Source organism: Coturnix japonica, chromosome 5 (assembly GCF_001577835.2).
Source record: "Coturnix japonica isolate 7356 chromosome 5, Coturnix japonica 2.1, whole genome shotgun sequence".
In the NCBI taxonomy this organism is placed as follows: domain Eukaryota; kingdom Metazoa; phylum Chordata; class Aves; order Galliformes; family Phasianidae; genus Coturnix; species Coturnix japonica.
The window spans coordinates 6,961,270-6,978,816 of NC_029520.1; the positions used below are offsets into that span (position 1 = coordinate 6,961,270).

The 17,547-nt window shown below is 40.0% G+C and overlaps 1 protein-coding gene across 12 annotated transcripts in view; it reads right to left on the reverse strand.

The window, feature by feature from the left end:
- The window catches only part of PPFIA1 (PTPRF interacting protein alpha 1), a 54,042-nt gene extending 37,404 nt beyond the window's left edge, over positions 1 to 16,638 (reverse strand). For 9 of the 12 annotated variants that reach the window (XM_032445207.1, XM_032445206.1, XM_032445205.1 and 6 more), the window contains exons 1-2: positions 15,572 to 16,062; positions 14,219 to 14,482 (exon numbers count right to left, since the gene is read on the reverse strand). In XM_032445207.1, the coding sequence (XP_032301098.1) occupies positions 14,219 to 14,482 (264 nt within the window). In that variant the 5' untranslated portion in view covers positions 15,572 to 16,062. Of the gene's footprint in view, positions 1 to 14,218; positions 14,483 to 15,319; positions 15,356 to 15,571 lie in introns of all 12 variants that reach the window. The other 3 variants (XM_032445201.1, XM_015863674.2, XM_015863678.2) reach the window with 3 other exon arrangements.
- Between the last annotated feature and the right edge of the window lie 909 nt (positions 16,639 to 17,547).

A 17,547-nucleotide genomic window follows, 5' to 3' on the forward strand; every position in this document is an offset into this window, starting at 1 on the left:
AAATATTATGTATTAAAAAAATATCTTCTGGCAATACAAGGATGAAGATGCAACTGTTGCACCTCTAGGAACATCTCTGCCCCAACTATGTGAGCAATATTTACCTATTTAATCCTTAAGTAACGTTCTGTTTTACTGTTAACATTCTGTTCTGTAATCTGCACATCAAACAACCTACACAAGTATCCAATATGCTGAAAATATGGTAAGAACAACAGGGGAACAACCCAGGCCATCAGGGATGAGAAACCAAGGTAAATATGTGACAAGTTTCAATGACGTTATTCATATTACATGCAATCCATGCTTACTCCAAACACTGTGCACACAGAAATGAGAACTGTCATAAATACAACAAAGTAAACCTAAATATCTACACTTAACAGGATATTTAATAGCCAACTCATTTTAAAACTAATGGTTATAGACAGCAGCAGTGGCCAATATCCCAACATAACTGGTTTTAAAATACACATTTAATAGAACTGTTTAACAGAATCTGGAGGGGTCAAGTACCAGCAAGCAAGTTTTGTAGCTATTGACTCACACCAGTTCACCTTTTTCAGCTCACAGGATTATTTAATAATTCAAGAGCAGAGCTACAACTCAAAAGCACTTGCATGTTTTGATCATTAAAATCCTGCCTTCCAAGAAAATGCAGAAACCCCAGAGGAAACAATAACCAACGTAAGCAGCGCTTTGCCTATCCAGCCCAATAAATCCGATTACTTTCAGCCTTTCCAGTATCTATGGCATGCTAGAATGGAAAGACAAAAATTAGCCTAGAATGTATAAAAAAAGAATTTGCTTTTCACCCAATGAGATTACTTTCACCCAATGAGTAAGCATCAAACACAGATATGGTTATGTCAGACTCCTGAGAGTGAACTTAAAAGATCTTTCACTCTCAAACTGGCAGAGAACCTGCCTGCCGGTAAGAACAGTGCAGTAAACACCGCCTTTAAAAATATCCACCCTCCTCTCCTATTCCTCATTTTGCTTAAGAGGTTTAAGTAGCTCACAAAAAATACCAAACTCCGCTATTAAAACACAGGTGCAAATTTCTTCAACAATTACAATTTTTTCACATTCCAGCCACCGACACTGAGATAGTTTAATGAGTAGTTACTAATAAATTCAATACATATTAAAGTTAAGCTTCTTTTATCATTCTAGTTCTCTTTCAGTCGAATATTCTTGACTTTCACTTTATGGATTGACCTTTCTGGGCTTTGTCATTAATGATGCTCCACTCTAAATGTGCAATTAAAACGTTTACAGTTAATAATTTTACTGCTCTGGAATGAAACACACTGCTTCCAGTCCACTTTGGAGCTGGAAGCTCTAGTGTTTGTCAGAAAGCAATATGTAAAAGAACTCTAACTCACAGTCAAACGAATGCCCAAGAGTAAAACAGGAATGCACAGAGCAAAACCAAATATCAATAAACAGGTTTCCAGTTACTGTCTTGACTGACCTGCTCTCATTTACACATAGTGTTCATTGAGCCTTAACTACAAAGCACTAAATCTACATTTAATTGCTAAGGACTTTCAGGAAATGCTGCATGTTGGAGTACAAGGAAACATAAATGAACATGAACAATATTTGGCAGTTTTGCAATAGGAATGCAGAATTAACAGAAAAAGGGGGAAGGAAACACATCAGTTCCACATTCTCTTCTAAAGCTCTTCTTTCCCCTTAGTAAGATTTCTGACAGACATTTCCTACTGAGGTATAGAAATGTAGAAGTACCAAAACCCAAACATGGCAGAATCTTTGACCTCTTGAAAGATCAGAGGTCCTCCTTTCACCACACTAATTAATACCCAAAGTTCACACGCACTCTTTGGAAAGAGAGCCTGTAAGCTCTAGCACACAAACTGAACTGGAGGTTGAAGGCAGGCAAACAGGAAGCACCTACGCTCAACTCATTAAATGCAGCCAACAGAAGCCATTTAAACTAGCAAAATCATTACCATCTCTGCTATCAAGTTCAATTTTCTCTAAATCATGCAAATCATCACTGTTATGCACATAAGGCTAAGGGCAAAGCCCAGTTCAAAAACATATCTTGGTGAACCACTGGACAGCCAATAGTCACTGATTAGACACTTCATTCTACAGCACGAAGTAGATCTAAGCCCTGGCAGCATTCTATTTTCTTCAGTGCACCTTGTTTTAAGCCTGCACAATTAAGCACAAGGAACATAAGAGTATTCAAACAGGCCAGAAAATATCACCCAGTTACTCCTGGTTTAGGTCTAATTTTGCAGTTTGCTAAGTTCCTTCCTTTAAGACAACCAGCCTTGATATCGCTGACAGGTAAAGAATCTGCTCTTCAATTCATTCCTTCACCTCTTCATCAACTTTAACAAATCACCATCAGCATATGTGGCCTGTTTCAAAGAATGGTGGATCACAGAGTCTACTTTCAGTTATCTCAGGGCAGGCAACACCTACCTTCATCTCAACCTTTTTAACAGAGACTTATAAACTACTTTTACAGCTACAGAAGTGTGTCAAAGATTTCATACTGAATCAGCAAACAACAATACCAAAGCAATTCCACCCTATCCCTAAAGGCTTTTTCCAAACACTCACTACTAGTGGGGGGAATCCTGTCACTTAGTACTCAGCAGCATGCACTAAGAATTAACAAGAAAGAAACGGACCACTAATTACAAACCCAAGTTGTAAGTTCTTTTCTTGTCTTGCAAAGTAGTTGCAAAATGCTGCTACTGAAGCTACATTGTGAATCTTCAGATAAAAAGTTTGGAAGTACACAGCAAGCACAGAGTTTACAGAAGCTGTCCTCAAAAACTTAGTATCTATTCATACACAAAGGTAGTGAGTGTATGGCCCACCCAATTCCAACACTCTGCCATAGGCAGGACTGCCACCCACCAGATGGGGCTGTTCAGGGCCCCATCCTTCCTCACCTTGAGGACCTCCAGGGACAGAGCATCCACAGCTGCTCTGGGCATCTGAGCCAGGGGCCTCACTGCCCTCTGAGTAAAATTACAAGATCCAATAAATATGCATCAGGAAAGCTTCAGTCATCATGGAGGAGCAAGCTTTTAAGCATAGGGTGTGTTTGGCTACTTTGTGCAGACTGGTCAGCACTACAGTAGTCCTTCCCAACACTGTGCAGATCTCAACATTCATATTCCAAAATAATAGCTCACCTTAACGCAGAAACACTTTGAAAAAATATTTAGGGGATATCTGGAACAAACATGGCTCTCAGATACAGGCTGAACTGGTGAATTTGAAGGGCTTCACAATGTGAAAGATCACAGTCTTGCACCTCTCATTTAGTCTATTTCCAATAGTAACTAATACAGTGAGTAGTAAGACAACTTCTTAGTTGTAGCTTTAGGCACCTCCATTTTTGGAGTCCATGTCAGTAAAAAACTTATCCACACCCATATCCACCATGGCAAATGGAGAATACAGTTGTACTTAATTAAGAGGAAGAATCTTGCTTTACCAGTTAGACAAGATACGGGGCAAAACCAGCCTCCATATTTAATATGACATATAGAGATTTCATTTAAGCTTTTCTTCTCCATAAAGTTGGTAAAGATCTCCTGGGATGCTGCAGAGGATTTCATAATACGTGACACTCCTCAAAACTGTACAATAATTGCAAGGTATCTGAGAAAATAAGAGTTCCAACGCTGTTACTGGGACCCTCCATTATGGAGACTGACTCCTACTACAGCTGTAACAAGTTTGTAGTAAACAACGCTGAGCTGTCAAGTTTCCTTAGGCAAGAAAAAGTTAGCAACTGCAAGCACACTGCACTCACAAGGAGCAGCACAATTCTTGCTCGTCTAACATGTAATATTAAATTCCTGTAAGTTAAGAATTAATATCATTTAATCCTAAATCCTGAATTTCAGCATCTTAATCCTCGCAGAAATAATAATTCACTTTGTTTCAGAAATAGACCCAGAATAAGATTCTTCATGAATGATTATTTCAGAAATAGGTACTCTCTGCTTGCAAAAACTGTAAGCAGAAGCTGAGGCTCTGCCCTGCCTTATTCCAGCCATTAATCTTGCCTCTAGCTTTCAGGTTTAGCTCTGGCCAGTAGTTGTAGAGTGTGTTTTTCACACTGTGTTACAAGGGAGTGCTTGGGAATATCTGAATAAGGCTGGCCGAGCCACTCTCATTAAACAAGCTTCAACATGAATTTCCCTTCAGTGCTCCGATATATATTTATATACACACACGCACACTTTTTTTTTTTTTTTTTCCAACTGATGAAAGTTCAGTTTTATAGTTTCGAACTTGTTTAAGCAAGTAATACTCAATGAGGACAGACAGATGCCTTCAGCACGTAATTCAACTTGCAGGCCATTTACATTTTGTTTTTCTACCTCTTTGTATTCAGTCACCCAGTTCACAAGCTAAGTGAATTTACTAGCTGAAGCTAAATACTCAAATCTGCAATATTAGGAATGAAAGCAATTAGACTATTCTATTAAAAAAGATTACTTTTACAAACTAAAACTACTCTAAAACCTGTTCAAAGAGTATAATCCGTATCCAATACTTAAAAACAAAAGCTTAACCCAGTAACAGATTGTCAACATTTGTTTTATGCTTATATTAATGTTTTGTTGCTCGTTTGCTTTGACTGCACAGGAGACATTCAAAACAAACAGTTCCATCAAACCTCATAACAATGACCTGAGCACAAAAAACATGTTACCTCACAAAACACATCTGAGGATATGAATGACATTTAACAGTGAGGAACGAAAAAAAGGAGAAAAGAGTCTTAACATGCTGAGACCAGCAACAGATACTGCAGCAAAACATGGATTGGTGAGGAGCCTGGCCTGCAAAGAGGAATAAGCTCCTGTTCCACAATGGGTTACAAACAAGGGAAAGATGACACAGCCAGGAAACCACGAGGCCTTGCACTCACATGAGAGAAAATACAAGCTTGGCCCATTTCTCCTCTCCTGCCTTCCAGGACAATTCTTTATAACCGTTAAACCGAATACAGAAAGTGTTATGCAGTCTCTAAAGACTCCAGTTAAAAGGAATCAGTTGCACCAATGTAAGTATCAGCATAAAATTACAGCAAGAGGAAAGGGCAGTTTCTTTAATGTGTGGCACAGAAAGCTAAAACCCTAAAAAGCCTTTTAATTCGCATTTTACAAGGCCTAATCCCCTACTTCTTGAAACAAAGACTCAGATTTGAGAAGACAGTATTGTCCAACCACACCCTCTAAAGACATTCTGAAAACTCCAGCTGCGTGTTCTAAAAGAACGAGCTGCACCTGCCCCATGTTCTTCAACACAAAGCTAACAAACAATGTTATGGATCTTCACAGCCTTATCCCCAACAACTGTACCAAAGCACATGAAAAATATATTACTCCATAAAAACACTCACAGCAGTATCCCAAGGCAAAGGAAGCCAAAAGGAAAGGAAAGGAAGCCAAAAGTCATTCACCCAAAACTAACACAGCAAATACATCTCTGGAAAGAGATTCTAAATTCAGATGTTCCACTAAAACATGCAGATACACATAAAGACCACAACAACACTTAATCATATATATGAGGTCTGAAAGACTGTCTTCCATGCACTCCCTTGCCTTCTAACCATGGTATCTAAGGGGGAAAAACATTCTCTATATTCACAGAGTTTAGATTATCTGAAAAATTCCTAATGCCAGAGGTAACTATTCACACAACAAAAATCCCAATTAAGTCTTGAAATGACCTTTGAATTACATCAAAATTCTATTACTGTGTTTTCAACTCATGATGCAAGAGGTAGCCCTAGAAAAAGCAAGAGATTGAAGTTTGAGATGTCAGTCAGGACTTCAAATATGACATAAGCAAATCTTAAACAATATCACATGATCAAGAATACAGGTTCCCCTTGGGAACAGTAAATCCACAAACCTTATTCATTCACAAACTACAGTGGAAAGTACAGCTGTAAAAGAATTTAAAAGCAAAAAAAATACCACACTTCAGGTATCAGATATCCCATTTATGGGTAGAAAGGCAGAGAAAATGAGTTTAAATTATGACACTCTATTAGCAATAGTACATACGGCTACATGACTTTTGCGCTGGACATTTAAGAATCCACAAGTCAAACCCACAAACCCACAAATTAAACCTCACCACTGACCATGTCACATGTTCTTCCAAATGCACACTTAACAATTCCTTTTCTGCTCAATTTTGTTTCTGAAAATTGCTTAATATTTACAGTTTGACTTTTTCTTAAATCAAGCAGTTTGTGTTCAACATACAATAAAACAAACAAGCAACTCCACTTTCAGATCTCTCTCCCCCTTCCCAGTGGCTTGTTGTAGGATCACGCTTGAAATCCATACGTAGGTTTTAAAAACCAGATAAATCAAATTGGTTACTGTTTACTGAGGCAACCAGTGCCACTAAAATAGCAGGAATTGACACTCCTCCATACCGAATGAACCCTCTCCACATTAAAGAAAGTTTTACTGTTTACACAGAGGATTTGGGTAGCCAAAATTCCTTTTCAAGTAAGTAAAAATAAATAATACTGCTCATTACAGGAAGTTGTCAGCATTGAGAAGACAATGATTAAACTTCACTCATGTGCAAGGACTCAACTATATCTGTAGTTCCAACTTTGGGCCACTCAGCCAGCTGAAGTCTCTACAGACTGACAAGAAAATAATTTGTTTCAACTGCACCTCCCGAAAAATTTAGTCTTGTTTTTACACTGTGAAAACTAATTAGGAACCTGAGCTCATATAATTTGATCCTTATACTGTGTGTCATTCGGTAAATCTGAGGTAAGAAAAAAGAAATAATTCTTCCTAAAGAGTTTGTTAGCCTGTTGTGCACACCTTCTACTCACTTTTATCAGACATTCTATCCTGTATTTCTTTTTAATTCTTAAAAAATTTCTTTTTAATTTCAAATGCAGTGTTTCTCTACAAGACATCTAAACTGCACAGGACTGAATTTGGTATGTATTCATATAGGGGAAACAAGATCATTAAAAAACGAGCAGAAATTCCTAGACAGTTAAAAGACAAATGGAATTGGGTAACAAACTGTATCACGTTCTAGCAACAGAGTATAGTATGGCACAGCATGAGTCAGAGCAGACCCCCACAGTTGCTCTTCTACAGAAAGGAATTCAAAGCTGCCCATTTCACTGCTGCAGAAGATGGAAAACACTTTGGGTTTTTTCTAAGAGGATTCCCCCCCACACACACCCTGTTTCCTCTTAAGAAAACTACACAGACAGACATTCTATCAAAAAATTGAAGCTTTTTGCCACATGGCATTTGTTTAAAATCTGTCCTGAAGATATGTGACAGTGCCTAACACTGGGAGCAAAAGGACTTTTTCATCACGGCACCTTGAAGCACTCTGTAGATGTTTGAAAGCCAAATACTATTTCTAAACATCCATAAAACAGGCGAGCTACAATAAAATACATTGTGACTGTTCTTATTCGTTTGCTCCCAAGAAAGTCACAGTTTATTTCAAACGCAACCAAAATTATATTCCAGTTAAAATTTTCACTACCACCCTCAAAAACCATTTCCTGAGCAGACACGAGTATAAACACATGAGCACAGTTCAAGGCTGGCCACTGTGGAATAGCAGAAGATTAAGCAATAAAGCTTCTCTGCTTGAAAATGTTACAGCTTTAGCCACTGTAAGAACAGGCCCCAGAGCCTTGGTACAGCAACCAGTCACAAGGAGCCAACTTGCAGAAGAACTTAAAATGAAACACAAGGTAAAGTCCAAAACAGAGAGAGGTCATGGGCAAAAGTCTGGTCACATTAGCTTATGGAGGAAGGAAAACAACATCAAAGTAACCAGAGCAGTACTTTTAAGAAGTATTGTAACCAAAGTCCCCCTCCAGTTTAGAATATATGAACCAGAAGAACAATCTCCTCAAGTGACCTACAGACAAATACTCAGCTCACTATAACAATTATCCAGAACTTCGAAAATGCAGAAACAGCGTTTGCATGCATTTCTGTGAAGAAAAAAAAAAAAAAAAGAAATGTCCAATAAGGGAAAAACTCCACTCAGCAGCAAAATAATAATTCTTTTTTCAGCCTGGAGAATGCAAAAACATTTTTCCTGGCAAGCATCTCAACACATTTCCTCACTCGCATCTGGAGACTACATAGACAAACTGGGAGGAAAAAAAAGCACTTAGAAAGCTATGAACACTCAGATAACCCAAAACACACCATCTAAATATTTCCCTTCTCAGTTATTGTGGATTGTGATCCACGCATACAAGAAATTATTAGAAGCATTTTTGAATACATATCAATACCTACTATCATTCAGTCTCATACACCTGAAGATGAGAACCATCTTAACTGCTAAAAGCAGCCTACGTAACAACACCTGACATACACCTTTAAAAGAGGAAAACACAAATGCCAAATCAAGAGCAGCGATGTGTATTAACTGAGTTCTGGGACAAAGGGCTAAGCTGAAAACTTATGAAAGTCACAATTACTGATGGACAGCTAATAAGTTCTCTCCAGAGATTTAAACTCCCTGAGAACACTTAACTGTATATGATCTACATACTGACTTCAGTTCCTATGCTATGTTCTAGAAGGTATTTTCTGGTTTTTTAATCTGCTGTTATCACATCATGCACAGTGAATACTTTCTCAGTAAATATCAGATGAGGACTGTTTGTTATCTTCAATCTTTTGATGATTACTCCATAAGCACCTGACGGTCAAGTTTCCACAAGACCATTAACTTAAAACGCAAGCATACATACCACAAACAAACCTATAGTCTTAACTTCAAATCCTGTAGCGTCAATAAAGATATCATTCACATCTCCCAAATAAATACCAGAATGCAGAAACTTAACATCAATTCCTCTGTGGTTTTAATCATTACAAACTCCCACAAGAAACAAAAATCCATTAACACAATTTTATTTGTTACTAACCTTAAAAGAAAGCCAGTGGCTTCTTCTTTTAAAGCTCTAGAGATAAACTGGAAATAAGTAGCCACAGTGAGATTCTAAGTCACGGAGCAATCGTCTTAAAAGAAGTTTTGAGGCATAATCTTTAAAAGCAGAAAAAGAGCAGGAGGGCTGGCAGGTGAAAAATTCTCTATTTTCAGGATGCCAAAGCAATCACTACTTATTGTACAGGTGGATAAAGGCAAACTAGCATAAGTGAGTATATATGCAAAGTTTGCCTTGTCCTAAATACACTAAATGCTTTACAAACTGCTTGCTTGGGTTATAACTCTTCTTGCTCAAGCCTATACACAGCCTGTTGGTCAGACTACAAGTTAGACGACAACACATCACAAGTTAATAAACCTGTTATCAGACATTTCCACACTGAAGAGTGAGAAAAATAATCACCAGCACATCTTTCAGAGCCACATCCATAAATCACCATTAAAAACAAACAAAAAGCATTTTTACTTAGTCACCAATACATCCTTCTTGCTGATCAAGGAACAAAAATAAAAACAATTGCTTATACTATTAATTTTATTAAAGGGATTGATAGAACATGGTAAGAGCAGTAAAGTTTCAGTGAACTTGCACAAACATGTTTAAATGAAAAATTAGGAAGCCAGAACAAATGCTGGGGGTCTGGTCCTGAACATATGCTTTTTGGACACAAGCTGTCTCTTTCTGTGCCTATTAATGAAACAAAACATTAGGGAAGCTGAGATTTATTGTTACAGTCAGTGAAGAATTCTAAACAGTAACCCATAACTCCATCTGACTTCAGCTAGTGTGGGTAAAGACGATCCAGTAGTTTACTAACAGTAGTTCCAAGCAAAACTCAGCAGCTGAACATAAACAGGAATAAAATAATAATAAAATAATGCTTGTCTGAAAAAAGAACTGAAATACGCGTGTTCACCTCTGTTGTCACAATGCTGGGTGAGAAATGGAGGCTATGTCTGTGTGCCACACAGCTGCACAGCTAAAAACCTTTTTAGATCTCTATCAGTCCTGGGTAGACTGGTGAGACTAATGGCTTTCACTAAGAAGCCAGAATTGCATCTTGCTGAAGTAAGAAGAACAGGCTACGTCACCTCAAGGCTGAGTAGTTGTGAATACCGTAAATGAAGCTGCACTTAAAACGTTCAGGAAATTTCAGCTACTGCAAAGTTTGGCAAACCCCTCACTTAATGTACTTTCCGCAGCCGTGTTCTTCATATCTATGCACAATTCAAGACCTCAGTTCTCTGTCTATGACATCCTGTATTATTTAAAACTTGCCTGGAGGAAATCCAAATAACACCATTAATAAAGTGACAACTAAATCCATAAATTCAACATTACTAAACAACACCGGGACAGAATTCAGACTAAAAGTTTAGATATTTCTTGCATGCGAGACATCAAACTATTTGTCAGACTAAGAAAAATCATTATATAGACAGATTTGAACTTAATTGAACATAAATATAAACAGACATACTCCCTTTTTTTAATAGAAGCATGTAGCAGTGATAAAACATTCACTATAGATAGAACGCGACTAAAGATGACCTAGCAGGGATTCATTTTAAATTAAGATAAGATAGGCGTCCTAGTAAAGCTGAAGCCAAACCAAAATTACAGGCAGCTTTTTTCCATATTTAATTCCATATTACAGTATGTGTTCTTAACTTTTATACACGCACTGAGCCTCCAACAGAAAATTCTCATCTGTCCCTAATCTTCGGCCCCTTACACACAGAGCTTCTGAATGCAAAACAGAACCAAGACAACAAGCACAAGAAGAACTAAATATGACTTACAAGCTGCTTTGCGCAACAAATGGTACGATACGTTTTAGACTTAAAGGGAACCACCATAAGATTAAGGTGGGTCTGTCTTACCGTACTGCTTTATCACTAAAGCACTGTATTTGTTCATTGGCGCTCAAAGTTCTGTAACGTATATAATTATCCTGATAAGAACTGCTGTGAATTCATCCATTGTACAGGTATGAGTCTAAATTAAATGGCGGTCTTCTCTATCCAAAACAAGCCCAACGCTGGCATTCACAGAAACATCTACATGAAATTCACCAACAAACTGAAGCCCAGTCTGCCACATCTCAACACCACAACTGGTGGTCACCTGGAACTCATCAACCTTACATTTAAAACATTAGTTTGAAATGCACCAGCGTCCCACGCATTTCTCAGATTAATTTACAAGTTCTGAGTCTGCTTATCTTAAAATACGTAGAAAACACATTGGAAGTACATAAAGGGCATGGAAATAACAGAGTCAGCTATTCATCTGACCATAATTATATCATAACTGAATGTGTTTACATTGAAAAGACAAGTTATTTAACTTCTCAAAGTAAAAAGTGCATTTTCATTATTTCTGTAAAGAATACAAGGAAGAATGGAAGTGGTTTTCAATTCTTTCATGGCAATTTGATTTCATCCAATTCATATTTCAAGGTCAGAGTAAATTTTAACCAAGGTAAGAGATAATGCCCAGGAAACAAAAAGCATTTCTAAATTAAACAGAAACCAGTTCCTTTATCAGGGCCATGTTGACAAATTTTGTTTCAAACTACTTGTACAAGGAAAGCTTGTCAATTTTACAAGTGAATGTAACAAAGCACACCTATAACAGAATGCTCTTCTCTTTGTGAACTAGACAACCAAAAACAAAAGTCTTCCTGCTCTAAATAGCTGATCCAATTTGATGAGAACGGGAACAGATGCCTTTACAGTACTAGCTGCCTGTCATACAACAAGCACATTAGAAGGGTCTCTTCAGTGTTTTAGAGAAGGGAAAATCACTGCAACAGAATAAAGTGTAATTATTTTTATAACTTACAAACATGTTCAAATACACAAATACTGATATGCCATTTTGTAGCTACATACACAGAGGTACAGGCTCCTTTACCATACTACAGAAACTCAGTGAACACAGGGAATTCAGAGCAGCAACATCATGAGAGACAGTGTATTTATACCAAACCCAGAGAAGTTCTGGTGTAGAAGCAATCTGTTATTCCCCCCTTAGCCATCCTACTACCCTTGTACACAAGAAATTCCCATCAGTCATCAGAATGGTCTAGCTGGTTGATTCAGCTAAAAACAGAAATGATAGAAAGTGCACCTACAAACAAGTCAGTTCAATACTCCTGAGGATAAAGCGTCCCAGAATTAACTACAAAGACTAGCTTCAAGTACACACTAAGCCACGGGAGAAATAATACATTTGGTAGATATTGACTCAGTAATTCACACCATTATACTGGTGTTTGCACAACCACTCCAACTGATCTACACATCTTTCTGCTAAACTGAAAATATCTACTATGATTAAAAATACTTAGATGGAAAAAAATAGCACTGCCAAGTAGCCTTTTCTTCCCTGGAAAAAAAAAAGTAATGCAGTTGTCAGTAAAGTTATCCTGCTTCTACCCCTACTTGAAATCCACAGTTGAACAATGGGTCGTTTGAGACAGCAGTTCAAAAGAATGTTCAGCTTGAAATAATTAACAAAAAAGTTTGACTAGATCCAAATAGCGTAGCCAGCAGAAAGTTCTCCTACTGGACACTGAACAGAATTTCAATTAGAATTTTGTCAGATATTTACTAATCTGAAGTAACCAATTAATTGCCATACTAACAACAAGGGTTTGTCAAACAGAGAACACACTTCTGATCCGCAACAAGAATGAGTTATTTTGTGAATGTAACTTTTGAAAGCACCGTCAATACTCACTTTCCAAAATCATCTCAGCTTAAGCATGAATGAAGACAAAACTGGCACAGTTTCACATCATGACAACATTATTTCCCAACACCAATCTACAGAAATGCTTTCTTGCAGTGTATTTATATGGAGTTGCGACTGAACCATGAGACTTGCTTCCCCACTGATCTCATGTGAAAACATACAAGTGTGACATACATGAAACTGGGGATTGTTGAACTGTCTGAATCCTTCATAAATGTTTAGAAGAAACATTTACACACTGATAGCTTGTAAGATTTAAGCAAGAAAATGAATGGAAAAGGTAAGATGTAATACAGCTTATAGAGCTTTGGTGATTCTGCCCAGCCACAAATTCAAGTGTAACTGTTCACAGATCATACAATTGGTTAATGGCACCCATTAATGCAGCAGACCTGGAAGAGCAGCTAAAGAGAAGCCACAATTATTACAATAAAAAACAACAAAAAGACAAAGACTGATTTTTGCCTGCAGCACATGATTTAACAAAGGGAGCAGCAAAGGTTGGAAAATTTCTCCTTTCTGATTTCCATCGTAACACTGTAATCCAACTACATTAACATTTATTACTTTTTAGCTTCTGTCCCTGAGTAATTTCCAGCATTACTAACATATCAACAGTCATACAGTAGAAACAGGAGAGTTTAAAACTACCTCTTTAAACGGTATGAACAGTAACTACAGTATTTAGGAACATATAAATATTTGTAATAGTTTACCTGCTCTCTTGTAACAACACATGCAAGCCCAACGTCATTGTGACAAACTTGGGACAACAACCAAGCAGGCTAGAAAGTGCAAGGCTGTCAATAGTTAACTGACAACTGAAAGTGGTCTCTGCTTTGCCTACAACCAAAAGCTTTCCAGAGTGTTCAAAGTTCAGTTGGTTTTGATTTTATTTATTAAGACTGGAATGGAATAATGAAGAACAGAGAAGATCTGTAGATGCCTATCATCTCTCAACTGCACACTACCACCCTACACGATTACGTTAAGCACTACAGGCTATACGTGGGCTGACTGCATCCCCCAGGAGCCAATTTTGTTCTGATACTGTTACAGACTTGAGTTTGTCTGCTTCATTCCCCTAAATGGTCTACGTGCATCTCTTAAGCACACAAATGAAATGAAATGGCAATAAGAAACACTAGTGACAGAAAAGAAGTCCATCAGGTTCTATTAAACAAAGGAACGTAGAAAGGACCTCTTACTCCTGAGCCAAAGAAATGCAAGAAATGGAGAAAGTACACTGGAGGGAACGGGCTGATGTTCTCTACTCATCTTGCTTTTCTATCTTTCTCTAAAAGTGAGCAAGCACCAATGAATACTTCAGGAAAGTATTAGGTTGGATTGCTCTCCCCCTACCATAACATCTATGTTAAACTGAACATACAAGACAACAATAAATTCAGAAAAGAAAAGTTATCATGAAATAGTTTCCTTTCAAAACATACGTACCTGTGGAAGTGCAGTATTGAGCTGTCTCTGCAAGGAATCTCTTTCATGACCAACTTCATGCAGCTTGCCCTGGGTCAGTGCTAGCGTCTCTTGAGTTTCTCTTAGTGTTTCCAGCAGGCGATCCCTTTCTTCCAGCATGGATACCATTAACTGCTCAAAATGGGAATCAGCATCTGACTGTAATGGGGAACCTGAACCATGGCCTCCATTTCCCCCAGAGGGAATCTCTGCCTCACTGATGGTTGGCATCACCTCACACATCATCTTGAAACAAAACAAGACAAAACAAAGACCGTACATTTAAGTCAAACAAATCTAAACAGGATAAGCAAAGGGACTCTGGATACTATCCATAATATCAGCTTAGGTCTCTCAATGATAGCATCAGCAACAGTTGCCAACACCTTAGCGTTTGCCACTACTTCATTAAGATTGTGGGTGAAAAGGTAGACAATCAATTTTAATCAAGGCATCACTTCATAATGAGAATCCTGTGACATCTTGCAAGACCAGATTTTTACAGCTGTTTTTCAAACTATGAGCTCATTTTAATGGACTTATATTTTTGTTAAGAGCAAACTGTTGCTGAGATCTTTAAAAAACAAAGATAAGGCATGCAACAAGCCACCAAAAATCATATACTTAAACCAGTTACTGATTAAATTGCATATTTTGAGAATCATTGTATGTTTCTTCCAAGTCTTCAAACATATAAAGGTAATATCTAAAACACTAATCTGAGCTCATGCTGCTGTCATGTAGAAACCCGCTGGTAAATGTGATGCATATAAATTAGAGGTAAATCCACATAGTCCAAATCTGGGAGATAAAGACAAGGAGAAAGATAAAAAGACAAAATTCATTACAAAATAGTGGCAGCTGTCATTGTGAAGAACAAAAGAGAGGTAAAAGTAATTGAAAATAATTCGAGGCAGAGTATGAAAACAACTAATTATACAAATGTAATTATACAAAGGGCTTCTAGGAGACCCTAACAGATCACAAACGGCTACAAAAGCAAGCGTTTAAAAACCATGGAAAACCATCCAAATGTTTACAAATGCTTAATTGCACTCTTTCATTGAACCACTCGAGACTTACGAAGTTCTTTAGACAGCCTCATTCAACATCAGAGATCTGTAATGGTTAAAAAATGGTTCGCTCAGTTATCAGTTTGTTCTCAGCATTAAGCTCTACACCCATTCTAAAGGAAAACTAAACTTATATAGAGCTTTCTAACAGAGTTACACCCCCGAATACGCTGAAAGGTTCTGAACACCCTTAAGTGCTCTGCAACATCTTCACGTATGATTACCACAAGCCCTGTACTTTCAACACCACTGCATTATTTACCTTGCTCAATAAAATCAAAAGGCTTGGAAAATGGGCTCCAGGTTTCCAGCAGTACCGGTTCTTCTGTTTTTAGTAGTTTCCTGTTAACCTCCAAAACCTCGCGTACTGCAAAGCATCCATTCAGCTACAGTCCAACATCTGTTTAACTGAAACACCCCGTGTACGTGAAAACAAATAAAATCGCCCAATAAAGAGCAGCTCCAACGAAAAGCAGCAGCAACCCCAGCTAACTAGCCAAGTCCCCAGCACAGAAGAATGTGAAAATGAACCTCCCGTCTATTGTTGGCCCATAGGTCCCGCAACAGCTGGGATGGGGGAATCATGTGCAGAGAGAAAAACGTAGTCCGATGCACTGGTGCAAAAGCTTCAACAGTTCATGGCTCGGAAATCCCACTCGGGTTACAATCGCATTATTAAACGGAATACAGACAGCATAGGAAAACGGCTCGAGTTTTATCGCGAAGGATTTGGAAAAGCCTCCTTCCTTTTCTCTTCTGCAAATTCCAACTGGAGGCTCTCCTTTCAGTTTCCTGGGTCTCCGTCCAAACATTTATAATCCCAGCAGCGAGGAGCTGATATGGGGTCGGAAGACACGGGGAATGGAGACCCGTCGCTTGCACAACCTTCACCCTTCCATCCGACGCGGAGGCAGCTCCCAACCGGCTCAGGCCCGGAGAAGAAACGGGGGAACGAAACCGTGCGGGCCTCGCCGCTCCTCTCCCCAGCAGCGGCCAAGGAACAAAGATGCTGTGCGAACACACGGAGCCTTCTGCCCCCGTTGTAGGCCCTCAACCGCGAGCCCGCCCGCGGAGGCTCCGAACGAGCCCCTCTTTTCGGGCCCTACCGAGCAGTCCCTCCGAGCCGGGCCCGGTTCCGCCCGTCGCCTCCTCCACGTCCGTGGCGGCCGATAAGCGGCCGGCCGAGGCCGGGCAAGGTGCCTCCGCGTCCCGCGGCCCGGGGGAGCGGTGAAGGATCCGTAGATCCCGGATGGCCGCCGGCCGGCCCGCAGCTCCGCGCCGCGCCAGCCCCAGCACCGCCGCCTCCGCGCCACCGCCTCCCGCGTCTCCCGGCGCCCTCTGCGGCTCGTGCATAAATCAGTGCGGGGCCCACAATGCACAGCGAGCGGTCAGCGCACGGCCCGCCCTTCTCTCCGCCTCTGTCTCTAGTCTCGGTGCGGCCGGGCGGGTTTAGTTTGGCTGCGGCTCTTGTAACCACGAGTTCGAATCCCGTTTCCCCGCTCGCCCTTCCCTGTCACAGAATGACCCGGGTTGGAAGGGACCTCAAGATCATGTAGTTCCAACCCCCTGCCTGGCAGGGCCACCAAACATACACCTTTACTAGATCAGGTTGCCCAGGGCCCCGTCCAACCTGGCCTTGAACACCTCCAAGGACGGGGCATCCACAACCTCCCTGGGCAGCCTGTTCCAGGGCCTAACCACTCTCCTAGTGAAGAACTTCCCCCTAACATCCAACCTAAATCTTCCCTCTTTTAACTTAAAACCATTTCCCCGTGTCCTGCTATTATCAGCCCTTTTGAAGAGTTTACTCCCCTCCTGGGAGTAAGTTCCCTGCAGGTATTGAAAGGCTGCAATGAGGTCACCCCGCTGTCCCCACCAGCGACACTCCCGCCGCCCACGGGTGCCTGCCCTGGGATGGGAGGCGTGTTCGCTGAGCAACAGGGCTGGCCTAGAGGCCTAGAGTCGTTGCCAGCACCAGAGTGGCCCCGTCACGGCAGGGGCTTGGCGTGTCGTGGCACAGCCCTGCTGGGCTGGTCCGCCCGCTGCTCGCAGTGCTGTGGCCCCAGAGTCGTGTGGCGCCTCGGCCTGTTCCCTGTTTTCATTCCCTAATGGGATAAAAGTACAGCATAGGAAGTTCCAAAAGAATGTGCGGAAAAACTTCTTTACAGTGAGGGTGACAGAGCACTAGAACAGGCTGCCCAGGGAGGTGGTGGAGTCTCCTTCTCTGGAGATATTTAA